This window comes from Aricia agestis, chromosome 14, assembly GCF_905147365.1.
Source record: "Aricia agestis chromosome 14, ilAriAges1.1, whole genome shotgun sequence".
NCBI classification, from domain to species: Eukaryota; Metazoa; Arthropoda; class Insecta; order Lepidoptera; family Lycaenidae; genus Aricia; species Aricia agestis.
This window is the reverse complement of record NC_056419.1, coordinates 14,801,362-14,823,619: the sequence shown is the minus strand read 5'-3', so window position 1 is coordinate 14,823,619 and position 22,258 is coordinate 14,801,362. Positions and strand designations below refer to the sequence as shown.

Below are 22,258 nucleotides of genomic sequence, written 5' to 3'. Positions count from 1 at the left end.
CGGGTGCATATTCCGCAATTGAATTTAACCGTACCTCATCAATGTGAAGCGACATTTGCTGATAACGTGATTGGATATACGTTAATTAACCGACTTCAAAAAAGAAGTGGGTTCTATGTTCGGATATGGATAGTTGTCATTGGTGTCTACTGTGTAGCTCCAAACTCTTTTTTTTTGCCATAAACTTCCAAGTTCTGGTTCTTTCATTACCTATTTTAAATTTTTAAACTGAAAGGACTACTTTAAGTTTTTAATTTATATCTTCAGCCAGATATCCTATTATTTATAATTGCTAATAGAACTACATAAAGCTAATTATTATACAATAATATTTGCTCTCGCCTAACAAGCTAATATATAAAAATTGCAAATTTAATTGGGTAATAATTATGCGTTGTAAATTTGAGGTTATATTTTCAAGATGGCGCCTTTCTCTATGGTTGTAATGGCGGTTGTGGCGCGGTCATGTCGGAATCATTGACTTCGCTCAGTTATGCTGCTTAGACTGGCTTAGACCTGGCCTGTGACACTCACTGAGTTTGATGCCTATGTTTTACATAGATACGACAGAAATAAGCTTACTTGTTCAGTACATAAGGTAGAGTTGCAGAACTTGCAGACCATGTCTTTCAGAAATTATGAATTATGTATTTTATATAAATAAGTTTGCCGAGACCTATTAGCAAATTGATTCTACTATTAAGAGAAAATAAATTTGATAATATTTAGATCTGACGTTTTAGACAATGTAGAGACTAGAGACGTACCCAAAAGCTACATCCTGTAGCGCTTAAATACTACTTAACCAAAACAATATCACCACTGACTGATCATGACAAAATTACAAACAGAATTTCATACATTTTTTGACTTTTTAATAAAATGTTGAGCTTCGATTTGCAGTTTGAACTTTAGGCATAGCAAAACGACAATTTCATGACGCATAACATCTTTTAATCCCGTTAAAAGTGGAGAGCCTCCCTCCTCTCATATATACCTGCGCACACGCATAACTCACGCGTCAAAACGCCCAGACAAACGAGTCTCAAGTCTCAACATAGTAAACTAAGCGACATTTACCGCGTTAATCGCCAGCATTAACCTTTACTAGATAGCGCGAACGCAGGTGTAGCCACCTGAATGGAGGGTGGTTTTTTAGATTTTAATGTCAGCCATCATTTTATGGGTCACCGTATTAAGTTACTGTAACGTAAACTCGCTATTTTTAGATGGAATGTAACGCCTTTCAGTGTTTTCTAAAAGTATTCCTATAATGTATAATATTGATAAGAAGACGTGAGTGGAAGATTCAAATAAGTAACATTTCGTAACATACGGACAATAACTCATTTTTTCCCTTATTATTTTAATAAACCTTGTAACTTATCTACTTCAGCACCTAGCTAACATATCTGGCTACACATATAATCCACAGTTTTTCTATTGTAAATAATTTTTCGGGCACTAAAACCTCCTTTTTGCAAAAATTTGCCTTTTTTTTTTTCATGTTACATGATTCTTCCACTCACATCTTGAATTCTCAGTTGATCAACACCAAATAACCTAGGTTAGGTTAAGTCTTGAGAAATCCGTAGGTACTTAGATCTTTAAAGTTTTTTTCCGAAAAAGTATGTATGATTATTTAAAATTAAATACTAGCAAATTGATACTTGCCACATTTATAATGTTAATGCCCTTAACAATTTGAAATATTATATAGAAAAGTTTAATCTTAAGGGAGTTGCTCCATGGAAAAGACTTCAACGCGAAGCGTACCTAGCCTAAAATGTTTTCCGTCTATTATGCTATGTAGCCTTCTTCCAGTTCATGTACACATAATAATTATATTACCAACGTACTTTTCTGATTCGAAAAAATAAAATCTGGAAAAGAAACACAGCTATTTATGTGTCTAATACTATATTATTATGGTCCAAACCAAATGGAGAGATACATGCAAAACTTGATAATAAAAGCCAAAGTTTGTATTAATTTTGTGAGAATCTTCGTGGCTTGGACCACAGGCGATTTATTGAAACGGAGCAATGTAGCTATCAATTACATTAAATAAGCTTCAGCCTGATCGTCAGTCCAGTCCCGTTTTCACACAACATTGTACTGTGTTTTTTATTAAATTAATAGACGCATTGTGTCACTGAGCCCGCGGAGAGCGGAGAAAAAATATGGCGGGTTCAGTAAACCTTACTCCTAGATCCTTATTTGTAAACAGCGGTAGCGGTAGGTGCGCGATACACTGACGACCAAGATATTCTAATTTCTATGCTATTTTATATTAAAGGTTAATGAGACCAAAGGTGATGCCACTACTCATGCATCATGGTAAGTTATACGTAGTACGAAAGTCCATCGTCTTGTATTAACAGTGCCAACTGTATGGGGTGACTACTTCCTAAATATGGATTAGTTTCTAGCCTTTCAGAAATGTTTCGATCCAAAGGGGTTCTGGCAAAGTCGGCGCAATATTTATCAAACCTCCATACATTATACTGTGAAATTCTAAAAAGGACATAGCAAAATCAGAATCAATCTGAGATAGTCAAAGTTGTGAGTAATTTATACGTGGGAGAGCCATGCTTCGGCACGATTGGGCCGGCTCGACCGGAGAAATACCACGTTCTCACAGAAAACCGGCGTGAAACAGCGCTGACGCTGTGTTTCGCCGAGTGAGTGAGTTTACCGGAGGCCCAATTCCCTACCCTATTCCCTTTCCTACCCTCCCCTATTCCCTTCCCTTCCCATCCCTATCCTCCCCTATTACCCTATTCCCTCTTAAAAGGCCAGCAACGCACCTGCAGCTCTTCTGATGCTGCGAGTGTAAAAGTCCTGTAAATGCATCGCGATATTTCGCGATGCATTTACAGGACTTTTGTGCTTTGTTTAAGCTAGTAGCTGGAATCATAGGTACATATTACCTACAGGCTACAGGAGGCACCTGGATCCATTGGCACAGTAAACGGACATCATCATTGCGGGCTTATATCTTGCAATTAATATTAGATCGCGTTGCATCTGCATTTTGTGCTAGCTGCTATCATTAACCTAATGATTTCAGGTTGCACGTTCAGTTTTGGGTTCACAGGTTGATGGCTAAAAAGTACATAATAAAGATGAAGAGTGGTCAAACTTACCAGATTGCAAGAGTGAACTTATGAGAAACTGAGCGTGTAATCTACGTGTACGACATATTACAGCCCACACTGTGACACGGGGCTACGCTGCACTATTTTTGCCCGTCTTGTTCTGGCTCGCTATCTCGGCTCTAGCCGCAGATCCTCGACAATATTTTGTAATTTATAATAGGCATTAATATTTAATGCGACTAGAGCGGCGCGACCGGTGTGTTTATATCTGACCGAAGTTTAGACGCAAGCCGAAGCCGACCAATCGGTTATTATCTTCGGCTATAGCAGAGCCGAAAAGTAATATTTAAACTTTAACGTTTCTAAGAAATGTAAGAATTTTTGTTCCTACTTGATACTTATATTGTAAAAGTTTTATATATCGAATGTCACTCTATTAGTTCGGGTAACTAACTGCAGTTGTTAATTTGGAAATCTATTTTCATGGCAATGAACGGCCGAACCTTCAGCTTCTAACGTGGCTTCATATAGAAGCCGAAAGTTACGCCGTACATGGTTATGTTGGCCGAAGGTAGCTAAAGCCGAAGCTATGGTACGGTCTGACACTAGTTTATATGTAGGCGATCAACATGCCTTACAATATTGATATAGGTACTAAATCATCTAGGTTAGAACCTAGGTCCTAGGTAGAGTACATAAAAGAGTACCGTTTGGTACAAATATGCCTGTTATGATATTATTATCTAGATCTACAATCGCAATCAACGACTGAACGGAAAACATACATCTAACGCAAAGAATACATTTTCTATTAAGATTTTTTTGAATATTTTACATCTTAATATATATATTTCTTGTGTGCGTGTGTATGTGACTGAACTCCTCCTAAACGACTGGACCAATTTTGATGAAATTTTTTGTGTGTGTTCGTGGAGATTCGAGAATGGTTTAGATTTACAGTTTGGTCTACTGGAAAATGTTTTTTCAATTAATTTCTTATTTATAAGGAGTTGTTGATTTTGGAATGTTTTACATTAGATCCGGCGGACGGCGCTATCATCGCATTCAATATTATTCTATTTCAATTTTAGTTTGTCCTGACAGATGGTGCTACGATTAATTTGAAAAAAATTTTGTTATTCAATTCATGTGCTGATTAAAATATTAAATAAATAACACATAGGCTACAATTTTAACCGACTTTCAAAATGGGGGAGGTGTTATGTTCGTTTTCTTATATTCAACGATTACTCCGCCGTTTGTTAACCGATTTTCAAAATTTTTCTTTTGGTATATAGGGTATCATCCCAATTTGGTATTATATTCAGAAAAGTGGTGATCTGATGAAGGATCCATAAGTAATCGAGGGAACTCCTCAAAACTTATAGGGAAACATATGGTGACTTCGGTTTCGTGAGAAGTATTCTAAGCATATGCTACCAACAAGTAAGATTTTGCACCGAGATATACCTGGTATACCGTGGTTCGGAAGGTGCTGAGAGAATTCCTGATTCTTTATAGATACAAGTTTGGGAGTTTCGGCGTTGTTTTAAGAACAGAAAGCATATGATACTATGCAAATTACATTCTTCATCATCATCATCATCATCATCACTACCATATTATACCATTTCATAGTCTTTTAGATCGAGACTCGAGTTTGTCAAGCGATAATTAAAAAAAATCTATATCTACCTAATATTATAAACCTGAAGAGTATGTTTGCTTGAACGCGTCAATCTCAGAAACTACAGGGCCGATTTAAAAACTTATCTCAGTGTTAGATAGATCATTTATCGAGTAAGACTCATAATTTATCGAGAAGGTTTTATTATATTATTACTCTAAGACTAATACGACAGAAGAAACTCAGGAAAATGTGGGAAAAACGGGGGAAATATTTTTTATGGGAAAATGTACCTACGGATTCTGTAAAATTTCTAATTTACGCGGGCGAAGCCGCGCGGGACATCTAGTATTATGTAAAATTTTAAGGAAAACGACAGCCAAGGGACAGTTCGCTTAATGCGATGCCGCATAAGTCTAGTAAATGAATGTCCAAAAGGGTGTGGATGTTACAATATAGTATCTACAACAAAATGTCATACAGAGCACCGTTTTCGACGAGTAAGCAAAAAGTCAATAAATGGGATCTTCCTCTTCCCTCTCGGGCACACCTCGGAGGGGTCAGGACTTTAATATGTTTATCTCCTAACTATCCAAAACAAACAACGCAATTTTGTTTAAGTTATCTACCAAGTTTTATTTTCAAAATGTAAGACTGAACCTGGGAAGCCTTCCATTTTGAAAATTAAACTTCGTTCCCTAGTTCTCCAAGTTGATTTCTAATTCATATAAAGTGCAATGGGAGTTAACGTCCTAAGTCCTAGAGGTGTTTTTCTATTTGTTCTGTTTGTCTCCGGAGCGGGGAGTTGGGGCTGAGGACCGGTTGTAAGCGAGCGTGCGAACAAACTGGGCGCGGGTGTTATGACAAACGCATTGACTTTTTATCGACACATACCTAAGTGCTAGCACTCGGAGACTAGCTGCCGCACGAATATTAGTTATCTGTATTTAATGAAGATTTTGACATTAGCCGTATATTTTATCTGTCAAACTCTTCATTAAATTGAAGTGTAATCATCACTCTAAACCCCGCGTTAAAAACGATCAAAACGCTCAAAATAGGAGGCATTTTGAGCGTTTAGATCGTTTTTATCTTATCTTACATATTTTAATAACGATTTTGACCTAACCAAAAGGTGATTTGGCGTAAGAGTGATATAAAATTTAAGTTCTAGATCTATTTAATAAGTAGGATCACTATCTACAGCACTCAGTGTGATGTAATATTAACTTAGCTTTTATTTAATTAATATTTTCACATGAACTCCACACTTTTTCTGTCAAATGATTATAGTGATTATACGTGGGAGAGCTATGCTTCGGCACGAATGGGCCGGCTCGACCGGAGAAATACCACGTTCTCGCAGAAAACCGGCGTGAAACAGCGCTTGCGCTGTGTTTCGCTGAGTGAGTGAGTTTGCCGGAGGCCCAATCCCCTACCCTAATCCCTTCCCTACCCTCCCCTATTCCCCTCCCTTCCCATCCCTACCATCCCCTATTCCCCTCCCTTCCCATCCCTACCCTCCCCTATTACCCTATTCCCTTTTAAAAGGCCGGCAACGCACCTCCAGCACTTCTGACGCTGCGAGTGTCCATGGGCGACGGAAGTTGCTTTCCATCAGGTGACCCGTTTGCTCGTTTGCCTCCTTATTTCATTAAAAAAAAGTGATCACTAAATGTCTCTGAGTGTGGCAGCAATAGATACTTTTTGGAGAAAATCAATTTAAGACAAAAACTGCAATATTTATTAAAGGCTTACTTTGCTTTTAAAATAAGTATAATGCTATTTCTCTCATTCGTCCTATATTTTATGACAGAAAAGGCATAATATTTTAACATAGAGTTAATTTTATCTCGGACTGGTGCACGTGTGCAGAAGTTTTAGAAAAAAACTTGTTTAATAATGTAGCATTTCTCGCAAAGTAAGTACACACTCAACACAGGTATAACGAAAAGAAAGCACAACTATTGATTAAAATCATTTATTACATCAAATGCATTGCATTGTGGTTTAGTCGATAAATAATGTCGGTGTAATAACATGGTCGTACCTGTATATTGTCACTAGTTATACACTATCATACAATGTTCCCCAAACATATACACGCCAAAAACTATACAGGATAATATTATGTCTTTGCTAATCTAAAAAACAAGAAAAAAAACTTTTATCGGATTTCCATTTTCAAAAATGACAGATTGTTTTTTTTTAATTTAATTTATCTACCTTCAAATATCTCAGTTCAAATATCGTTTGTGCTTTTGACGTGTACCTGTTTTCAACTATTCATATTTATTATTTATCCTATGGAATATACGGAAAGTGGAATAAATATATCTCCGTAAATATATCAATTTTACCATGATAAGCTAGAAAGGAATGAATGAGGCGTACATAAGACTCTTCTTTGGCGAACATATACTATCGAAAATAAATTGTACTTTGCAGGCGAGTAATACTCATGAATAGAAGAAAATTATTTAACTACAGACTTCAAGATTTTGAAAAAAATCTCTTAAATATTTAATTAGAAATGTTTCTAATCACATGCAGTAGTTTAAAATACCACAAAACCTTACTTTAAAGTCTGTAGTTATATAAAAAGTCGTAAAACCAGTTTCTAATAAGAAACGATGAAAAATAGAATAAAAATATAAGTTCATGGCATTGAGTTACCAAAAAATGAAGTCAAATCACTGGTGCAAGTCATAACCAATTACAATACAAACATTATAAAATAGCACCAATATCAAATATTAGCACGTAACGCTGGCAACATTAACTAGCAACGCAGAACGAAAACAACGCCATCTATGAAACGAAATGCATCCACATTTTTTGTTATTATCAATTTATGATACAGTTACGATTACATTTTGCACCCTATTTTAAAATCACACATACCTAAAGTTAGAAAATATACAGTATAGTGTAAGTAAATAGATATGTTAACATTTTTAAAACTTATTTATTTGCTATGGTAACATTTTTACTTTTTAATTTACGAGCATTGTCGATATGCCTTCTCTAGACCAGTGGTAGTCGCGACTTTTGAACCCAAATCTGGGCATAGAAAACTAACTTTCTAACTAACTTCTCATTTACACTACTATATAAATGTACCTACAATTATTTAAATGATTCACAAAAAAACTTTTATTTGTCGTTATGGATGGAATAAAGTCGTAAATTACACTAGAATATACCGACTAAGTTTTACCAGAGAAAAAAACATTTTGCGTTTTTAGAACACAATTTGGATTTTATTATTTAGAAGCGTTCTAAATTATTTTGTGCAATTCCTTTGAAATACTCGACTAATAGTGTTGATTATGAAATATTTACCACAAATAAATATTATAATCATACATACCGTATATCGAGTGATATAAGCGACAAACTCTATCGAATGTAACACATAGTAGCTGCCCTTAGAGATACATTATATTTGGACTGATTTGAATTCATTTAGACTACTGGCAACATTACTGAATTATGTCGCTGGAACAACACTGCATCAATGCTTCAATCTAGCCAAGCATCCATTGTTTACATAGAAGCAATGTTTGTTCAGCACTGGACCAGTGTTACTGTTGCCAGTTAGTGTACCAATTCAAATCAGCACCAAGTTATTAACCACAAAGCGATAAATTATATTTCGTATCCAGTCACGATTACCACTAGTGATAAGTGTCTCATAGCCACTGGCCTAGTCATTAGCTGAAAAATTAGCGTAAAAACTCATAATCCTCGTAAATCATCTAACCTAGGCCATACGCGAATCCAAACAACATCATAACAATAAAACATAACATCCGTTAGAATATACAAACTACAACTTAAAGAAAATACGTCGCCAACTATAACACATCTAACTATTTGGTCTCATTTTAGTAATGGTCGTACAACGGAATATAACTTATCGTTAACACTACATTAAATTAAACTCGTATATATTAATCTGTGATGTATATAATCTGTGTCCTTTTGGCGGGAAATTTGACAGTGACAGCGGCTGTCATTGTCAAACTAGGGGGAGAACACTCGGAGGCTTCGGAGCAGTGTTGCCAGGACGTTGGCGAGGCATTCGGCTCGGAGGGCCAGTTGGCCTTCTAGCGTGGAATTCTCCTGGCCTGTCCCCTGTGTGGTCCTGGCGTTGTGGTCATGTATGATCTGTGCCATCTCCGCTCCCGCTAGATCTTTGAACGCGGCGGTGACATCGTACACGCGTAATACTAGGTTCCTAGTCTGTAACGGTGCTGATGTGTGCCTGCCGAGTGCCTGAAACATAAATGATAATTAAATTAGCTATATTTATGTGACGTGGGAGAGCCATGCTTCAGCACGAATGGGCCGGATCGACCGGAGAAATACCACGGGCTCACAGAAAACCGGCGTGAAACAGCGCTCGCGCTGTGTTTCGCCGAGTGAGTGAGTTTACCGGAGGCCCAATCCCCTACGCTTTTCCCTTCCCTACCCTCCTCTATCTCCTTCCCTACCCTCCCCTATTCCCTTCCCTACTCTCCCCTATTACCCTATTCTCTCTTAAAAGGCCGGCAAGGCACCTGCAGCTATTCTGATGCTGCGAGTGTCCATGGGTGACGGAAGTTGCTTTCCATCAGGTGACCCGTTTGCTCGTTTGCCCCCTTATTTCATAATAAAAAAAATTATAACAACAATTGAAACCTCATACTATTGATTTATTAAAGCCGGGACATTTAAAAAGTTTATGCAGCTAGCAACACTATAAAAAAGTAAGACCTTAGGTATAGGTCTTTGGATTTTATTGGTTGAATCTTGAAGTTTGTATTAGATGCTGTTTTGGTAACTTTCGTTAACATAGTACGTAAGGTTTTTTATACTTATACTATCGCTATTCATAACAGTGTAGAACAAGGCAAATATTAAAGAGTGTCAAAAATAAATTTAAAAAAGTTATAGGTACCTGTGCAAGGTCAGCAAGTCGTCTCAGGGGCGTCAGACAGTCCGCTAACGCCAGGGGTGCAGGGGGTCCCGCGGCGGCAGTGGCGGAGCTACCCGCGGGCGCGCCCAGTCCCGACCCTGGGCCTAGTGCCCCCACGAGCGCGCGGGAAGTTCCCACTAGCGACACTGCACATGATGTTAGCTCGCTGCGCGCACGCTGGAATAAGAAAGTTTTATGTTTTTTAATATATTTAAAGGGAAAATATTTAGTTACTAGTTTTTGTCAAAAGCTTTGCTAATAACCTCCAAGTTAAAGACCACTTGAAGTCAGCTTACAATGAAAGAGTGTTGTTATTATTTTAAAAACGTAGTTTAGGTATTAAATTCCTATACTTATGTTTAATTTTGTATTTCAACATCTTTATCTTCACGCTTTGGAAATGCATTATGAGCGAATTCTCATTATAAATCTAAGAATTCTAATATATACTTTATCCACGTTCTACGCAAGGCCTGAGATGCAATTAACTTATTCTGGAATTTACTCACCTGGAACTTAACTTCATCGATGTCCTCTCCGCCGCCGTGCGCGTGCTGGTGCGAGCACTTCTGCGCCACCTGGTGCAGCCGCGCCAGTAACCCGTCCACCGCCAATTCCGTCTTGCAGAGGAGGTTCTCTATAGAAATGTGGCCGTTGTTGCCCAACTCCGGGAACTTTATTGTAGGTGGTGAGGGTGGTGTAGGGATATCGTCAACGTCCTTGAATCGGACGTGGTTCTGGGACTTGGGAGTGGGGGTCGGACTGTCATTGTCTTTCCGGAATACTTTCCGGTCTGTAGGAGGCGAAAAAACTTTTTGGTCGGAGCCAGGAGCACCGTTCAGAATGTCCGGCCGGTTGTTGAACCGCCGGTTCATTTGAGGCGAGCAGAGAGATAGTCCGGTAGAAATTTCCCGGTTTTTGAGTATCGTGGACTTCGTTTCGGAATTTGAGCGGATGTGTCTCGTTTGAAGCGTGGAATACGGTTGTATGCTGATTTTTACGCTCTGTTCTTCGGGTAAAGTTTCGTTCTCTAGATTCTTGTATGTGCTGAGATTTCGTTGGAGGTGCGGAGATCCTATGCTGGCTAGTCTTTCTGATGTTCGCACAGGAGATAGCTTGGCAGTCTTCAGTCGTAACACTTCTATGCTAGGTACTGGTGGTAGGGGCGGTTTTTTGGGAGGTAGAAGCACGGTAGGTGGGGATAGAACCCTTTCCTGCGATCGGGGCGGTATCTGTGGTGGGCCCGTACCTACGTTGGCCTCGCAAACCGCTTTGTAGGTTAGTTTCCTATTGTTGAGCGTACTGAATTGGTTGTTGGGTATTTCTACGACGCTCAACTCGTTGTTGGGGCACGTAAAGGAGTTGGACCTTGGCCGAGGTGCGGGCACTGGTGGAATTTTCGGTGGTCGCTGCGGCGGCTTTATTTCAGGTTTTCTTTTCGGAGGAGGTCTCACTTCGCAGACGTCTGGTATAGAATCCGAGTTTTGTATTTGACCGATCTTTTCAGTTTCGTCGCTACTCTCGTCTGATTTGTTTTTATCTTTACTACAGCAGGAGAACATACCTTTTCTCTCGACGGTAGGATATTCTATAATGTGCCCGTTCCCGTTGAGATGCTTATCATTAACTATACTCTTTCTTTTGCCTTTCGGTGAATCTGATTTAGTTTGGTTTTTACTTTTGTCTTTCAAAAGTAAACTATTTCTAGCGTCACTGAGACCTTTTGAATTAAACATATTTCTTATTTCACTAACGCTAAGGGCTCCTCTCACTACTTCGCCGTTTGTGTTGGTGTCGGTCACTTTGCCAGTTTTAGATTCAATAGTATTCACTGGTTTGCGAGGTTGCATTGAATTAGTGTTATTGCTATCTAAAGTAGAATTATTGGAGCCCGGAGGAGGTGGTATTATATACGACATTATTTCCTCAGGGGTCAGTTCTACCGCCGGTGTTATTTTGACTGTTGGCGGTTGGACAGTAACGTTAGCTATGAATTCTTCTAAATCGTTACTTTTGGCTTCACTACTTTCCTTATCATCAGCAAAGGACGGTGGAACTACTGGTAATACTTGAGGCACTTGAGTTGCACAGTCTAACTCGTCCGGAGTCAGCGGAGGCGGTATTAGCGTTAAATCTATAAGCTCAGCGTCATTGTCTACCATAGTCTCCTGGTAGAAACATGGAGATTCGGTATTTTCTTCCTTGCTACTCTTTTCTCTTAGTTGTTTCAGATATTCTTTTAAATTAGGTTCCTTGTTGTCTGTCGCCACGTCTGGGGTGTGTAGACCGAAGCTTGTTCTGTTGGCCTTATTATTTGTTTTATTTTGGTGTTTTCTTATTGGGCTACTTGTGGGTGTATACGATGAATCATTATCACTCTCAGAGTAAGCCATGTCGTTATTCAGAGCTAAGAGTGCATCGGTCAGTCCACAATTGTTGAGTATAGCACTAAGACCCTGAGATTGTCTGTTCGTTAAGTCTGTATTGCAGTCTTTTTTAACTTCACCAACACTTAAGCCACTCAGTCCCTGGTTGATAGTTTCAGTCAATAGAAGTAGTGAGTCGCTATGTTTCAATATACCAGGCGCATCATCTGCAGCTGACATTCTACTATTAACTGACTCCGTATCGCTTTCTACTGGGTCCACGCAAGTTTCTCTACCGACTAATTCGTCCCTAAGTATGCCATCGTACCCGTTTTCAGCGTAAACATCACAGTTTTCAGTCAAATATTGTTCAGAGTTTTCAACTAATTTCTGCATTTCGGCTACTCTACGTAAAACTGCCTCATTCTTAGCTTCAACTAAACGCGGATGACCGCCAGCATTTTCTAATAGTTCCATAGACAGTACGCTTTGTAAATCAAAGCCCATGCCGTCATCTAAATAGCAGGTTTCGTTTGGATCGAACAGTTTAAAGTCGTCGTTAGGTTTGTGCTTCTCGAAATCTGGTTCAGAAATACTCTTAGGTTCGTATCCTATTAGGGGGCTATTTGAATGATTTCTGTTTGATATTGTGGTGTTCATGTTATCATCTAGATTCGATTTCATGTCAGGCGTAGAGTGATAGGGTGGGGGCATCGTGAATATTGCGAAGTGTTTCTTAGAGACGACTGTAGGATCCTCGTGATGTAAGTAACTCCATTTCGTTGGAACTACGTTATGTTGAGATACATATGGCGGTGCTGAAAATTAAAAATCGTGAGCATTATATTATAACGATTTTAATCAGATTCTTAGCAGGTAACATTAAAACTCGCCGCAAACTTAAATTTTGGCTATTAAGCCTTAATAAATTTAATTTTGGTTAATAATTAGTAGATAAGTTTAAAAAATATTTACCAATATCCTCAGTGATGGGTTCTCTCTCAAGCTCCACATTCAATTCTTGACCCGTCGTGAGACGGTAATACCTGAAATTGAAAAGTCAGGGCTCAACTAGATACTCAGTTTCAGTTCAGTCAAGCAATACTGCTTGTTTAATATATTATAATTTCAAGTTGATTGGTATGACAGAAGATATTTTTTTGTAGAGTTCGCGGTTTCTTTCAAGCTTCAGTCTCGAAAACAGCGGGCAGAGGGGCGGGAGCTGCGCGGCGCGTGACAGTGTATAGATTTATATGGATAGGCCGTCTAGTACGCCGCGCGACGCTCGGTTTTTGGGGCCTGTCCATATAAATCTATACATTGTCACCACCAATCTATACATTGCGCCGCTCCCGCAACGCTACCCACTGGTGAGACTGAAGCTTTAAGTTCATACTTAGGAAACTAGCCACAAAGGTGACGTTGGAAAAGAGCTTTAATGTTTTTTTAAGTTTCTCATTGCATGTTATCACCGAATCAACTGACACATAATTTGACAAACTGACTCACCCGGCCACAGCTAGCGGCATCTCGGCGGCGTCTCGCTCGTCCATTACTAACGCCAGCTCGCGCGAGTGAGACAGCAATATCCGCACGTCCGCCCCTCCGCCGCCCGCCCCCCGCACCTTTATACCCTCTACTTCTTCGAACTCGGCTATTGGTTGAGGCTGGAATGGATGGATAAAATATTTAGTATTCAATATCGATAAAATTCCTACTTAAACATGCCTTTACACTTTTCCCTTACACTAGGACGCGTCAAAATATTTAAAGGCAAAATTACCGCATCGTCGACGTGGTAAAATAAGCTAATATGAACATGAAAATACGTGTGTGAGCTACAGATTAAGTTATTTTATTTTTATTGTATGTTAAGTCATCGGCAACATTGCTGAAAAATAATTCACATTTCACCAGCTAATATTTTCATCACTTATTGGTACGTATTCTGCACGCAAATGCGTGTACGTTCGATACGCACGGGCGGGTACAAAATTCTTACGCTAGAGCGTGCGCTACGCAACGTTATCACAACAATACAGCCGTATCATCGCTACTTGTCATTCTCGCACGTTAAAAAATATACTTATTACTTACCTAACATAATTTGAATCGTATTATACGAAGGTAACAATAACAATACTCACAGGAGCGCCCCTGCTTAGTATATGCGCGAGGCCGAGCCGCGGCGACACCAGCAGCACTCTGTCGGGGCGCGCGCAACTGAAACACTTCGCGCCGTAGCTCGGTAGACCGCCCACTATGTCCAGGTAGTGGAGTTTCGCCTGGAAACAAGATGGCGGCAAATATAGTTTACCCCGCGTTCCAGATGACGTTAGAAACGCTCACGCTCAAGACCGTAGTTTTTCCCGTTCCACTAGCTTGTAAGCGTCAGTGATACAAACCCAAGTGGAACGGATTATGGATCGTTTTGAGCGTTTTGAAAAAAGTTTAAAAAAATAACTATATTTTTTTATACATTGAACCGAACTTGGATATTACGATCCTTTTCTTCAAGTCGTAAATAAAAGGAATTTTATTGTTTATAGTTACATTTATTTAAATAAAATACGTAGTTACATAATATTATATTTGTTTCGTTTTTAGTATTACATTTTTTTACTTAAGTAATCATATTTTAATATAGTTAAACGTTTATTATATTTGAGTTTTCACATTGAATCATATTTTAATAACAAAACCACATATTTTGAATATTGAATATTGTCACAATATACTTAAAAACGTTAGGTGACAATACCGCTTAATGCTTAGTCAAGTACGAGTAAGTCAACAGGTATATGAGAGATGAGATGTTATTTAATTTATTTAATTAAAATATTATTTGTAATGAAATAATATAAAGTTTTTTTGTCTCTACTCTCTCCTGAAAACTTTCCAAACATGGCTTTCGCGATATAGTTACGTTAAAATTATAAAAAAAAACTAGGACGCCCACTTTGACCCATCTTCGTCAAGGGTCGTTTTGAGCGAAAATGATGACGTCATGAGTGACGTCATAGCCGCTATCAAAACGACCCCGGTCGCCAAAGGGAACGGCAGAAGGGGACGTTTTGAGCGTTTTGGTCAAAATTAACGTCATCTGGAACGCAGCCTTAATGACAGTTAAAAACAAGATGGCGTCCATATATCCATAGAACTATCTCTGTATGTAAAAAGTGTCCGCTGAAATGCGTTAAATTAGGGTGGCTCTACAGTAGCAACAGGGTAAATTTTAAATCATTTAACAGCTTGTATTTCAGCTATTTTAGGTTATATTTTTCAAAATATATTGGTATTAAACATAAAGTTAATATACCTAGCGGAATAGAGCAACAATCTCGAGCTGTCAAACGAAACCGAAATTGGTTTCATCCGTGTGTAAAAATATGTGTACGTATACACTTACACAAGCATGATTGAACATGATTTCTATGAGATTAAATTGTCAACGTGCGGCACGTGCCTACTGGACGTCAAAAAAAGAGCGCTGCTGTCATGTATCACACGTCCCTTTTTACCACGCAGTGTTACTGATAGTGACATCTCTCTTGCTCAGGCTTTGTTTCTCTATTCCGCTAGGTATATTAACTTTATGGTATTAACCTAGTAATTCTGTGACTCGGGTATTCGGCTAACTTCAATTTATATTTTGTCACTAACGGCTACATTTATTCCATACCCTTTGCTGCAGCTAGCGCCACTCTTGGAGGATTTTTCAACTGTTATTTACTGCTTTTCAAATATCCCTCATATAAGATAGCTCTCCTCCATCTACCCTCCATAGTTTAATAAGAATTATAATGTCTTTTCTGCGGTTTAATAACAATTTTGGATATAGCTTTAGGGCTTTCAGACATATTTAAAGATGGTACGGGCGTCGGTCGCAAACAGTTTTTTGAGACTTTAACTACCGTAACAAAGTGTTTTATCACGTTTCGGTAGATTTCTTATTGGTTGTAATTAGGATATAATATATGCCCAAACATGCATCCCAAAAAGGCTTAATATGCCCTAGTCTAGCTACGTCACCAGGCGCGGTCGCAGCCTAAAATTTTGGAGGGGGTCAGACAGTAGCGGGGGGGGGGAAGACAGTAGCGGTCATTGTCTCCCTGTCAAAAAACTTGCCATTTTCTATAGAAACGGCATATTTGTCGCTGCTATGGGGTAGCTAGAAATTCCCTTTTATTATTTGGCAAGATTTTGAGATTTATCCATTTGTCCCAGATTTGGGGGGGGGGGGGGGGGGGACATGCCCCCGTGACCCCCCCCCCCCCCCTTCGGACCGCGCCTGTACGTCACTAACCTGTAGCTGTGTGAGCTGTTTGTTGGGGCCAGTCATCTGCTGATGTTGTTTCAGGAAGTGCGCCAGCAGCCGCCGTAACTCCTTCCGCTTCATACCCTCGGCCAGGCTGCCGGGAATCAGCCGTTCTAGACCGAACTCCCGCCTGGAACGTTGAAAAAAAATTTCTAAAATATTTATTAGGTATTGCTTTTTTATCTACCCTCTAGGACAGGGAGTAAATAAAGGTAAACATATCACGGTTTTTTGTAAGTCGGTTAAAAATTAAAAATAGAGAATTCGTAGATGTTGTCATCGTCAGACATGTTTGAAAATATAAAAAAAAACGGGACCGTACCTTTTTCCCGGATGTAAAGTATCCTATGTCCTTTCCCGAAACATAACGTATCTGTATACCAAATATCATCGAAATCCACGTAGCCGATAGCGGTATAAGCTGAAATCATTTTTATTTAATGCCTGGGAACCGTACATTTTTTTAATAAAAAGGACCCTATGTCCTTTCCCGGGACTCAAAGTATCTCCATACCAAATTTCAGAAAAATCGGTTCAGCGGTTTGGGCGTGACAAGGTAATTTTATAACATTTTGTTAAAATTAAAGCACTTAAATTTGTATTGAAAGAACAAATCAGAATTTTGCATTTATGTGAAATAGCACAAAGGACATTAATGCTATGTAATAAGCCCCATACCAATATTGCATTAACCATTTTTATACGTTTTCTCTTAAAACTGAATGTAAAATTAAAATGTTTTTTCATAATCATAATTTACGCATTTCAACAAAAAAAAAAGATACCGCACAATAACATTTGAAAATAAAGATTTAATTCCAAAAAAACTTAAAACACCGATTACTCAAAACTAGTCCGATGTGGGATGACACACCAATGCTTAACAGCATCCAATTACAAAGCTTAGAATTAATTTAAAAAGAAAAATTAATTCTAAGCTAAGATTATTAAAAAGGGAAAGCATCCTCTGGCGTCAAACACTAAAACGCAATCACAAATACTTTTACGCCAATAGATGACGCTGTACGTCACAACAAATAAAATTACGATAATGGCGAGGGTGCACGCCGCACGGTGTAATGTAATTATGTAAATTGGTGAATACGGCCATTTGCACTTTTGATTTTTGTAATTTGCCGATCCCCAGTAAGCGGGAACAAGGTTTTTACAACATCGCAATGAAATGGAAATGAGGCTTTCGCCCCTCGTCTAATGTTTAGATATTTAGCGTTTTGTTTATTGATAAAACAATTTAGACAATGAATCTTTATGGCTTCGTCTGAGCATCATGATGGAGTCTTTTACTGCTTTTATACGTTTTATGTCATGGTTGTACGACATAAAATAATCTGGTAAGTACAGAAAATAAAAGTGATATATACAATGCTACCAAATGCTACTCGATTTTACAAGACATCTATTTACCCTATAATCGTGGAGCTCAGTTTACACCATTGACATAGGAAACTATACACAGTAGTCGCAAAATAGATAATATATTTTAAATGCATCTTCCCTATTGTTCTGTCACAAGCACAACTCGTAGTACATGATATGACACACTCACTGTAATCTTGAAGTTCAGCTTGTTCGCGCGAGCTCGGGCGCGCAACGTTCCTGTTGCACGTTACAGGACACCGTCTATACTCACTCTATAATCTTGACGTTTAGCTTGTTCGCGGCGATATTGTGCTGTAACGCGAGCTGATGCGCGTGTAACGCCGCCAGCCGCAACGCTGCGTCTGGCGCGAGCTCGGGTGCGCAACGCTCCTGTTGCACGTCGTTACAGGACTGCACGTAGAGGTAGTCCAGAGCGGAGAGATCGCGAGCAGCGAGGTCGGCAGCACAACGCGGCATGAACGCAACACGGAATAGGCACCGCATCTTGTGGGAGCCGGGACGTGCTGCTATCTAAAATTGTGAATATTCCATTTTAATAGACTAATCTGTTGCGACATCAATGCAACATGCGTTTAACTAATGATATTGCATATTAGCTGTCTATCAAATATAAATAAAATATTTTTCTAACAGACTAATATTGCATAATGCTGTCCTGTTGTATTGCTGTCGCAAGATAGGTACGTAATCTTCCTTTGGGTTTTCGACGCATGTATCTCTAAAGTCAAAAGCATTTTTATAGACTCTTACAAAGTTGGCTAAAACTTCATAACCCTTGGGGACGCAGTGTAGGTGATATTAAACATGGCCCGTCGGTCAAAACTTAATAGCATAAAAAAGAGTTTTAATGGCCGCTAGGGGACACTTAAGTTAAGGTGCGCCGTGCGGTTAGCCGTTAGTGAAATGATTGGTAAATTCTATGAAAGTGAACACACTACACATACATATAAGTATTTCATAAATTGCCTATATAAACTGTGACGTCACAAATCTTATTGTGAAATTTTCTATCACATCGAGCAAAACAACTAAGAATAGTGATTTGCGTTTCTAGTGTGCTATTCTTTACTAGGCAACAACTCTTACAATGGACATGTTATTTTTATTATTATTGTAGGAGAGATACAGATTAGAGACATCCTATGTAAGAATTACTCCAATTTATCCTTACCCTAGCCAACGACTCCTTCGGGTCCAGTAACGTCAGTTTATTCCGCCTCAAGCTCTTCACATGTTCGACCACAAGCGAGAAGTGCTCGCCGGCGGTGATGCACAGTTTGTCGCGCAGACTGGCGACGACGTCCGCGACAGTTGTGGTCGCGTCGTACTTGAACGACTTGGTCTGCCCGTTCTCGAGGAAAACTTTGAGAACGTTCGCCATAGGGGGTAGACAGAGGTCGCCGAGAGAGAAGGCTGAGGGCTGAAATAGTAAGATGTTCTTGATTAGAATACGTTTAACCATTAATATGCGTTATTTTATTTCGGTAAGTTATAATGTTTGAAGGATGGATCGAGGGAGGATGCTTAAAGAAACTACATACCTATCGATACATAAGGAAGTTATGTTAAGTACCGACAGGTAAGTACATAAACAGAGAAACCACAGTTTTGTTTGAACGGAAACGGAAGGACGTTTTGTTCAAATAAAACTGTATCATCTGCATATTCTGAGAGTTGAGGCCAAGTTTAAGGGTTCGTAGAGAGAACCAAAGTAAAAAAAAGCTAAGGAGATCTTCGAGAATATAAAGTGCATAAAATATCTTCTGATCATTATTATTATTATGACTATTTATTTTGCGTTTCCTTATTTATGACTTTGTATTAGAAATTTGACGAAAAACGCTTCCAACTAGAAAACTCACCGGGTACATAGGAGCGCCGTTCAACTGCACCGAGTCAGCAAACCGCACGCGCGGCGGCCTCGCACGGAGCCTCGCGCGTTTCGTCGCGGACAGGAACGCGGAGCGACGCACGAGGTTGCCCGTGCGCGCAGGCTGGCACACGCGTAACGTTACGCGGTCAGTGCACGCGCGCACGGCAGAGATAACGTGTTCGCGAGCTGCCGTGCTCACATCCTCGCCATTTACGCAGAGGATCTGGTCACCAGGTTCCAGCTGCAATTGTTTATTAGGTAAATAAGTAATAGCCGCTGACCTCCAGTAGACAAGTACGCTGGACTTATGATACCCACCTGCCTTTTGTGCCTATTTGAAGCGGAATCAGCGCCCCCGCCCCCCAGTAAGGGAGCAAAGAACTAAATCTGACATCTGACTGACTATCAGAGAAATTGATTCGTCCTTCGCCTTGTGTGGGGCTTGATATTGCCCAGTTTGTGTGGATTCGCGGTTCGCCATCTTTCTATGTATAAATTTCTCAGATAGTACATAAAACTGGTACGACGATTTCGACTTTGTAAAACGATTAGCAACAAACAACTTTGAAAAACGACTGGCACATAACCTAGCGCAGGCTAATGAGTAATGTTATTCAATACACACATCTAAGTTCTACATGACTTAGCAGCATAAAGTTAATATACCTAGCGGAATTCCGCCAGGTATATTAACTTTATGCTTAGCAGCAAAACAAACACTAACCTTCCCCACACTCGGCGAGTTGTCCGTCACGAACCTCACCAGCACGGGTTTCTCCGAGCCGGCCACGAAGCCGAACCCCAGGTCGGGGTCGCGCGTCAGGACGACGTCGCGCGGCGCCGGCGGTGACTCGCACCCGCCGCCGACCGGCGCCACGTAGGTGGTCGTCTTGTTGACGTGACTGAGGAGTTAAAGGTTGATTAGATATTCTTAGGGCTGAGATAAAAGCAGTGGCGGCCCTAGGGGTGGCGAACAGGGCTATCGCCCGGGGCCTCGCTCTTGCAGGGGCCACGCAAGGTATTTTTGTAAGACAAAGGGCCTCGCAAAGACTTGCCGCCCATGGCCTCGTAAAGACCTTCTGCCCGGGGCCTCGCAATGGGCCGCCACTGGATAAAAGAACAATTCACGTGGCTGTAAACTTTTCAACGTTAGTAAGGATTGAAAAAAGTATAACAAGACATAGGGCCTGAAGCCCTTCAGTTGTCATTTCTCACCGTAAGCACGTAAACTGCAGTTCAAACGGCAAATCGAGAACCGTCCTAGAGGCAAGTAATGATAACTAACCCGACGCCTAATTCGTCGTACATACATGCATTTACGGTAAGAGGACTAAGAGACAAAAACTTCACACTCACTCAAAGCACTCAGCACTTAAATCCACAATAATTCGACTCAGATTCAACAACTGCATTGACAAATGACGACGCGGTAAATTACCGAATCCAAGTCCAACTAGAATGCTTAATCGCCCCACGGGGTATTGGGGTGAATGACAATGTCAATTTGCCTCGGATATCAGGCAGTAGATCAAATATCACGGGCGTATCGGCCGTGATATTTATATTTGATCTATCTCTGGTTTTGCCCTACTAGAGATAGGAATAATATGTCTCTAATATCTAATGTGAGCTATTCCTATCTCTAGTAGGGCAAAACCAGAGATAGATCAAATATTGGGAACGGCCGTAATTATCTTGTCAGTAACTCCGGAATCTACAAATTGTCTTTGGCCCTCCTTAACACTTTCACAGTCCACGTCATCCAAACGGATACAAAAACCTGGAGTCCATGTATCCAAAAGGATGCATTAGCACTGAAAAAAAAGCATAGAAAAATAATAGCATAGAAACTTACTTAAATAATAATAAAATAATAATCCTATAAGGATATAAATAAATACTTTACAATGAATATTGGAGTGGACTTGAGGGACTAGATTTTGTTTTTGTATGGTGGACTATGAGAGAGTTAAAGCATAATGTTATGAGAAGGGGAAATTCTTGTTAGTGAGCATCCTCTTTCAATCTCTAGTCATTTTGTCAAGTGAAGCTTTCAACTCAATACACGTTTATAAGAATTGACAAGTGGTGTTACTTGTTAGTATCTAAATACTCTTTATTTACCCCATTACCTTCTCAATTCGCCCCACCACAATTCAAAAACCACGACAATTTTTACACAGTGCTAACCTAACTTACCCTAGAAGTTTACTCAACAAACTTGGTACTACTAATATAATATATTCTGTGCCTAAACACACAATATTACGTAACAAATAACTATTTCCTGCACATCTCAATGATGGTAGTTTGCTCGCCGCAATACGGGCAAGACGTCGATAACAATAATTGATCGCGTTTGAACATATTGCTCTGTTGCAACACAATTTATAGCAATATGGGTCACACGCAACTTTACATTTATAGGTTCGAGTACTCTGACATATTACTACTTTCCGGCATTCTCTACACTTGGTAAAGAAAATATGAGAGAATACGAGTACTATAGCTGTTTTTGTAGTAATATTTCAAATCATTATTTTACTCTCCCAACTCTCGTAGTCTAACCTTGAATAACAAATCGTGTAGAGGCGTCAAATCCCAAGCAG

General features: G+C 39.6%; 1 protein-coding gene and 1 long non-coding RNA gene across 2 annotated transcripts in view; one reads left to right on the top strand and one right to left on the bottom strand.

Moving 5' to 3' along the window:
* Positions 1–142: 142 nt before the first annotated feature.
* Positions 143–20,724, top strand: LOC121733530. The gene is made up of 3 exons (XR_006036572.1): positions 143–153; positions 10,385–10,390; positions 20,599–20,724. It is a non-coding gene; the product is annotated as an uncharacterized LOC121733530 (long non-coding RNA).
* Positions 6,696–22,258, bottom strand: part of LOC121733528 — a 135,524-nt gene continuing 119,961 nt past the window's right edge. Inside the window, exons 4-14 of the mRNA XM_042123798.1 lie at positions 20,374–20,551; positions 19,639–19,890; positions 18,948–19,196; positions 18,027–18,286; positions 16,364–16,505; positions 14,205–14,342; positions 13,567–13,724; positions 13,033–13,103; positions 10,201–12,875; positions 9,674–9,868; positions 6,696–9,009 (exon numbers count right to left, since the gene is read on the bottom strand). Coding sequence (XP_041979732.1) covers positions 8,758–9,009; positions 9,674–9,868; positions 10,201–12,875; positions 13,033–13,103; positions 13,567–13,724; positions 14,205–14,342; positions 16,364–16,505; positions 18,027–18,286; positions 18,948–19,196; positions 19,639–19,890; positions 20,374–20,551 — 4,570 coding nt within the window. The 3' untranslated portion in view covers positions 6,696–8,757. The remainder of the gene's footprint in view (positions 9,010–9,673; positions 9,869–10,200; positions 12,876–13,032; positions 13,104–13,566; positions 13,725–14,204; positions 14,343–16,363; positions 16,506–18,026; positions 18,287–18,947; positions 19,197–19,638; positions 19,891–20,373; positions 20,552–22,258) is intronic.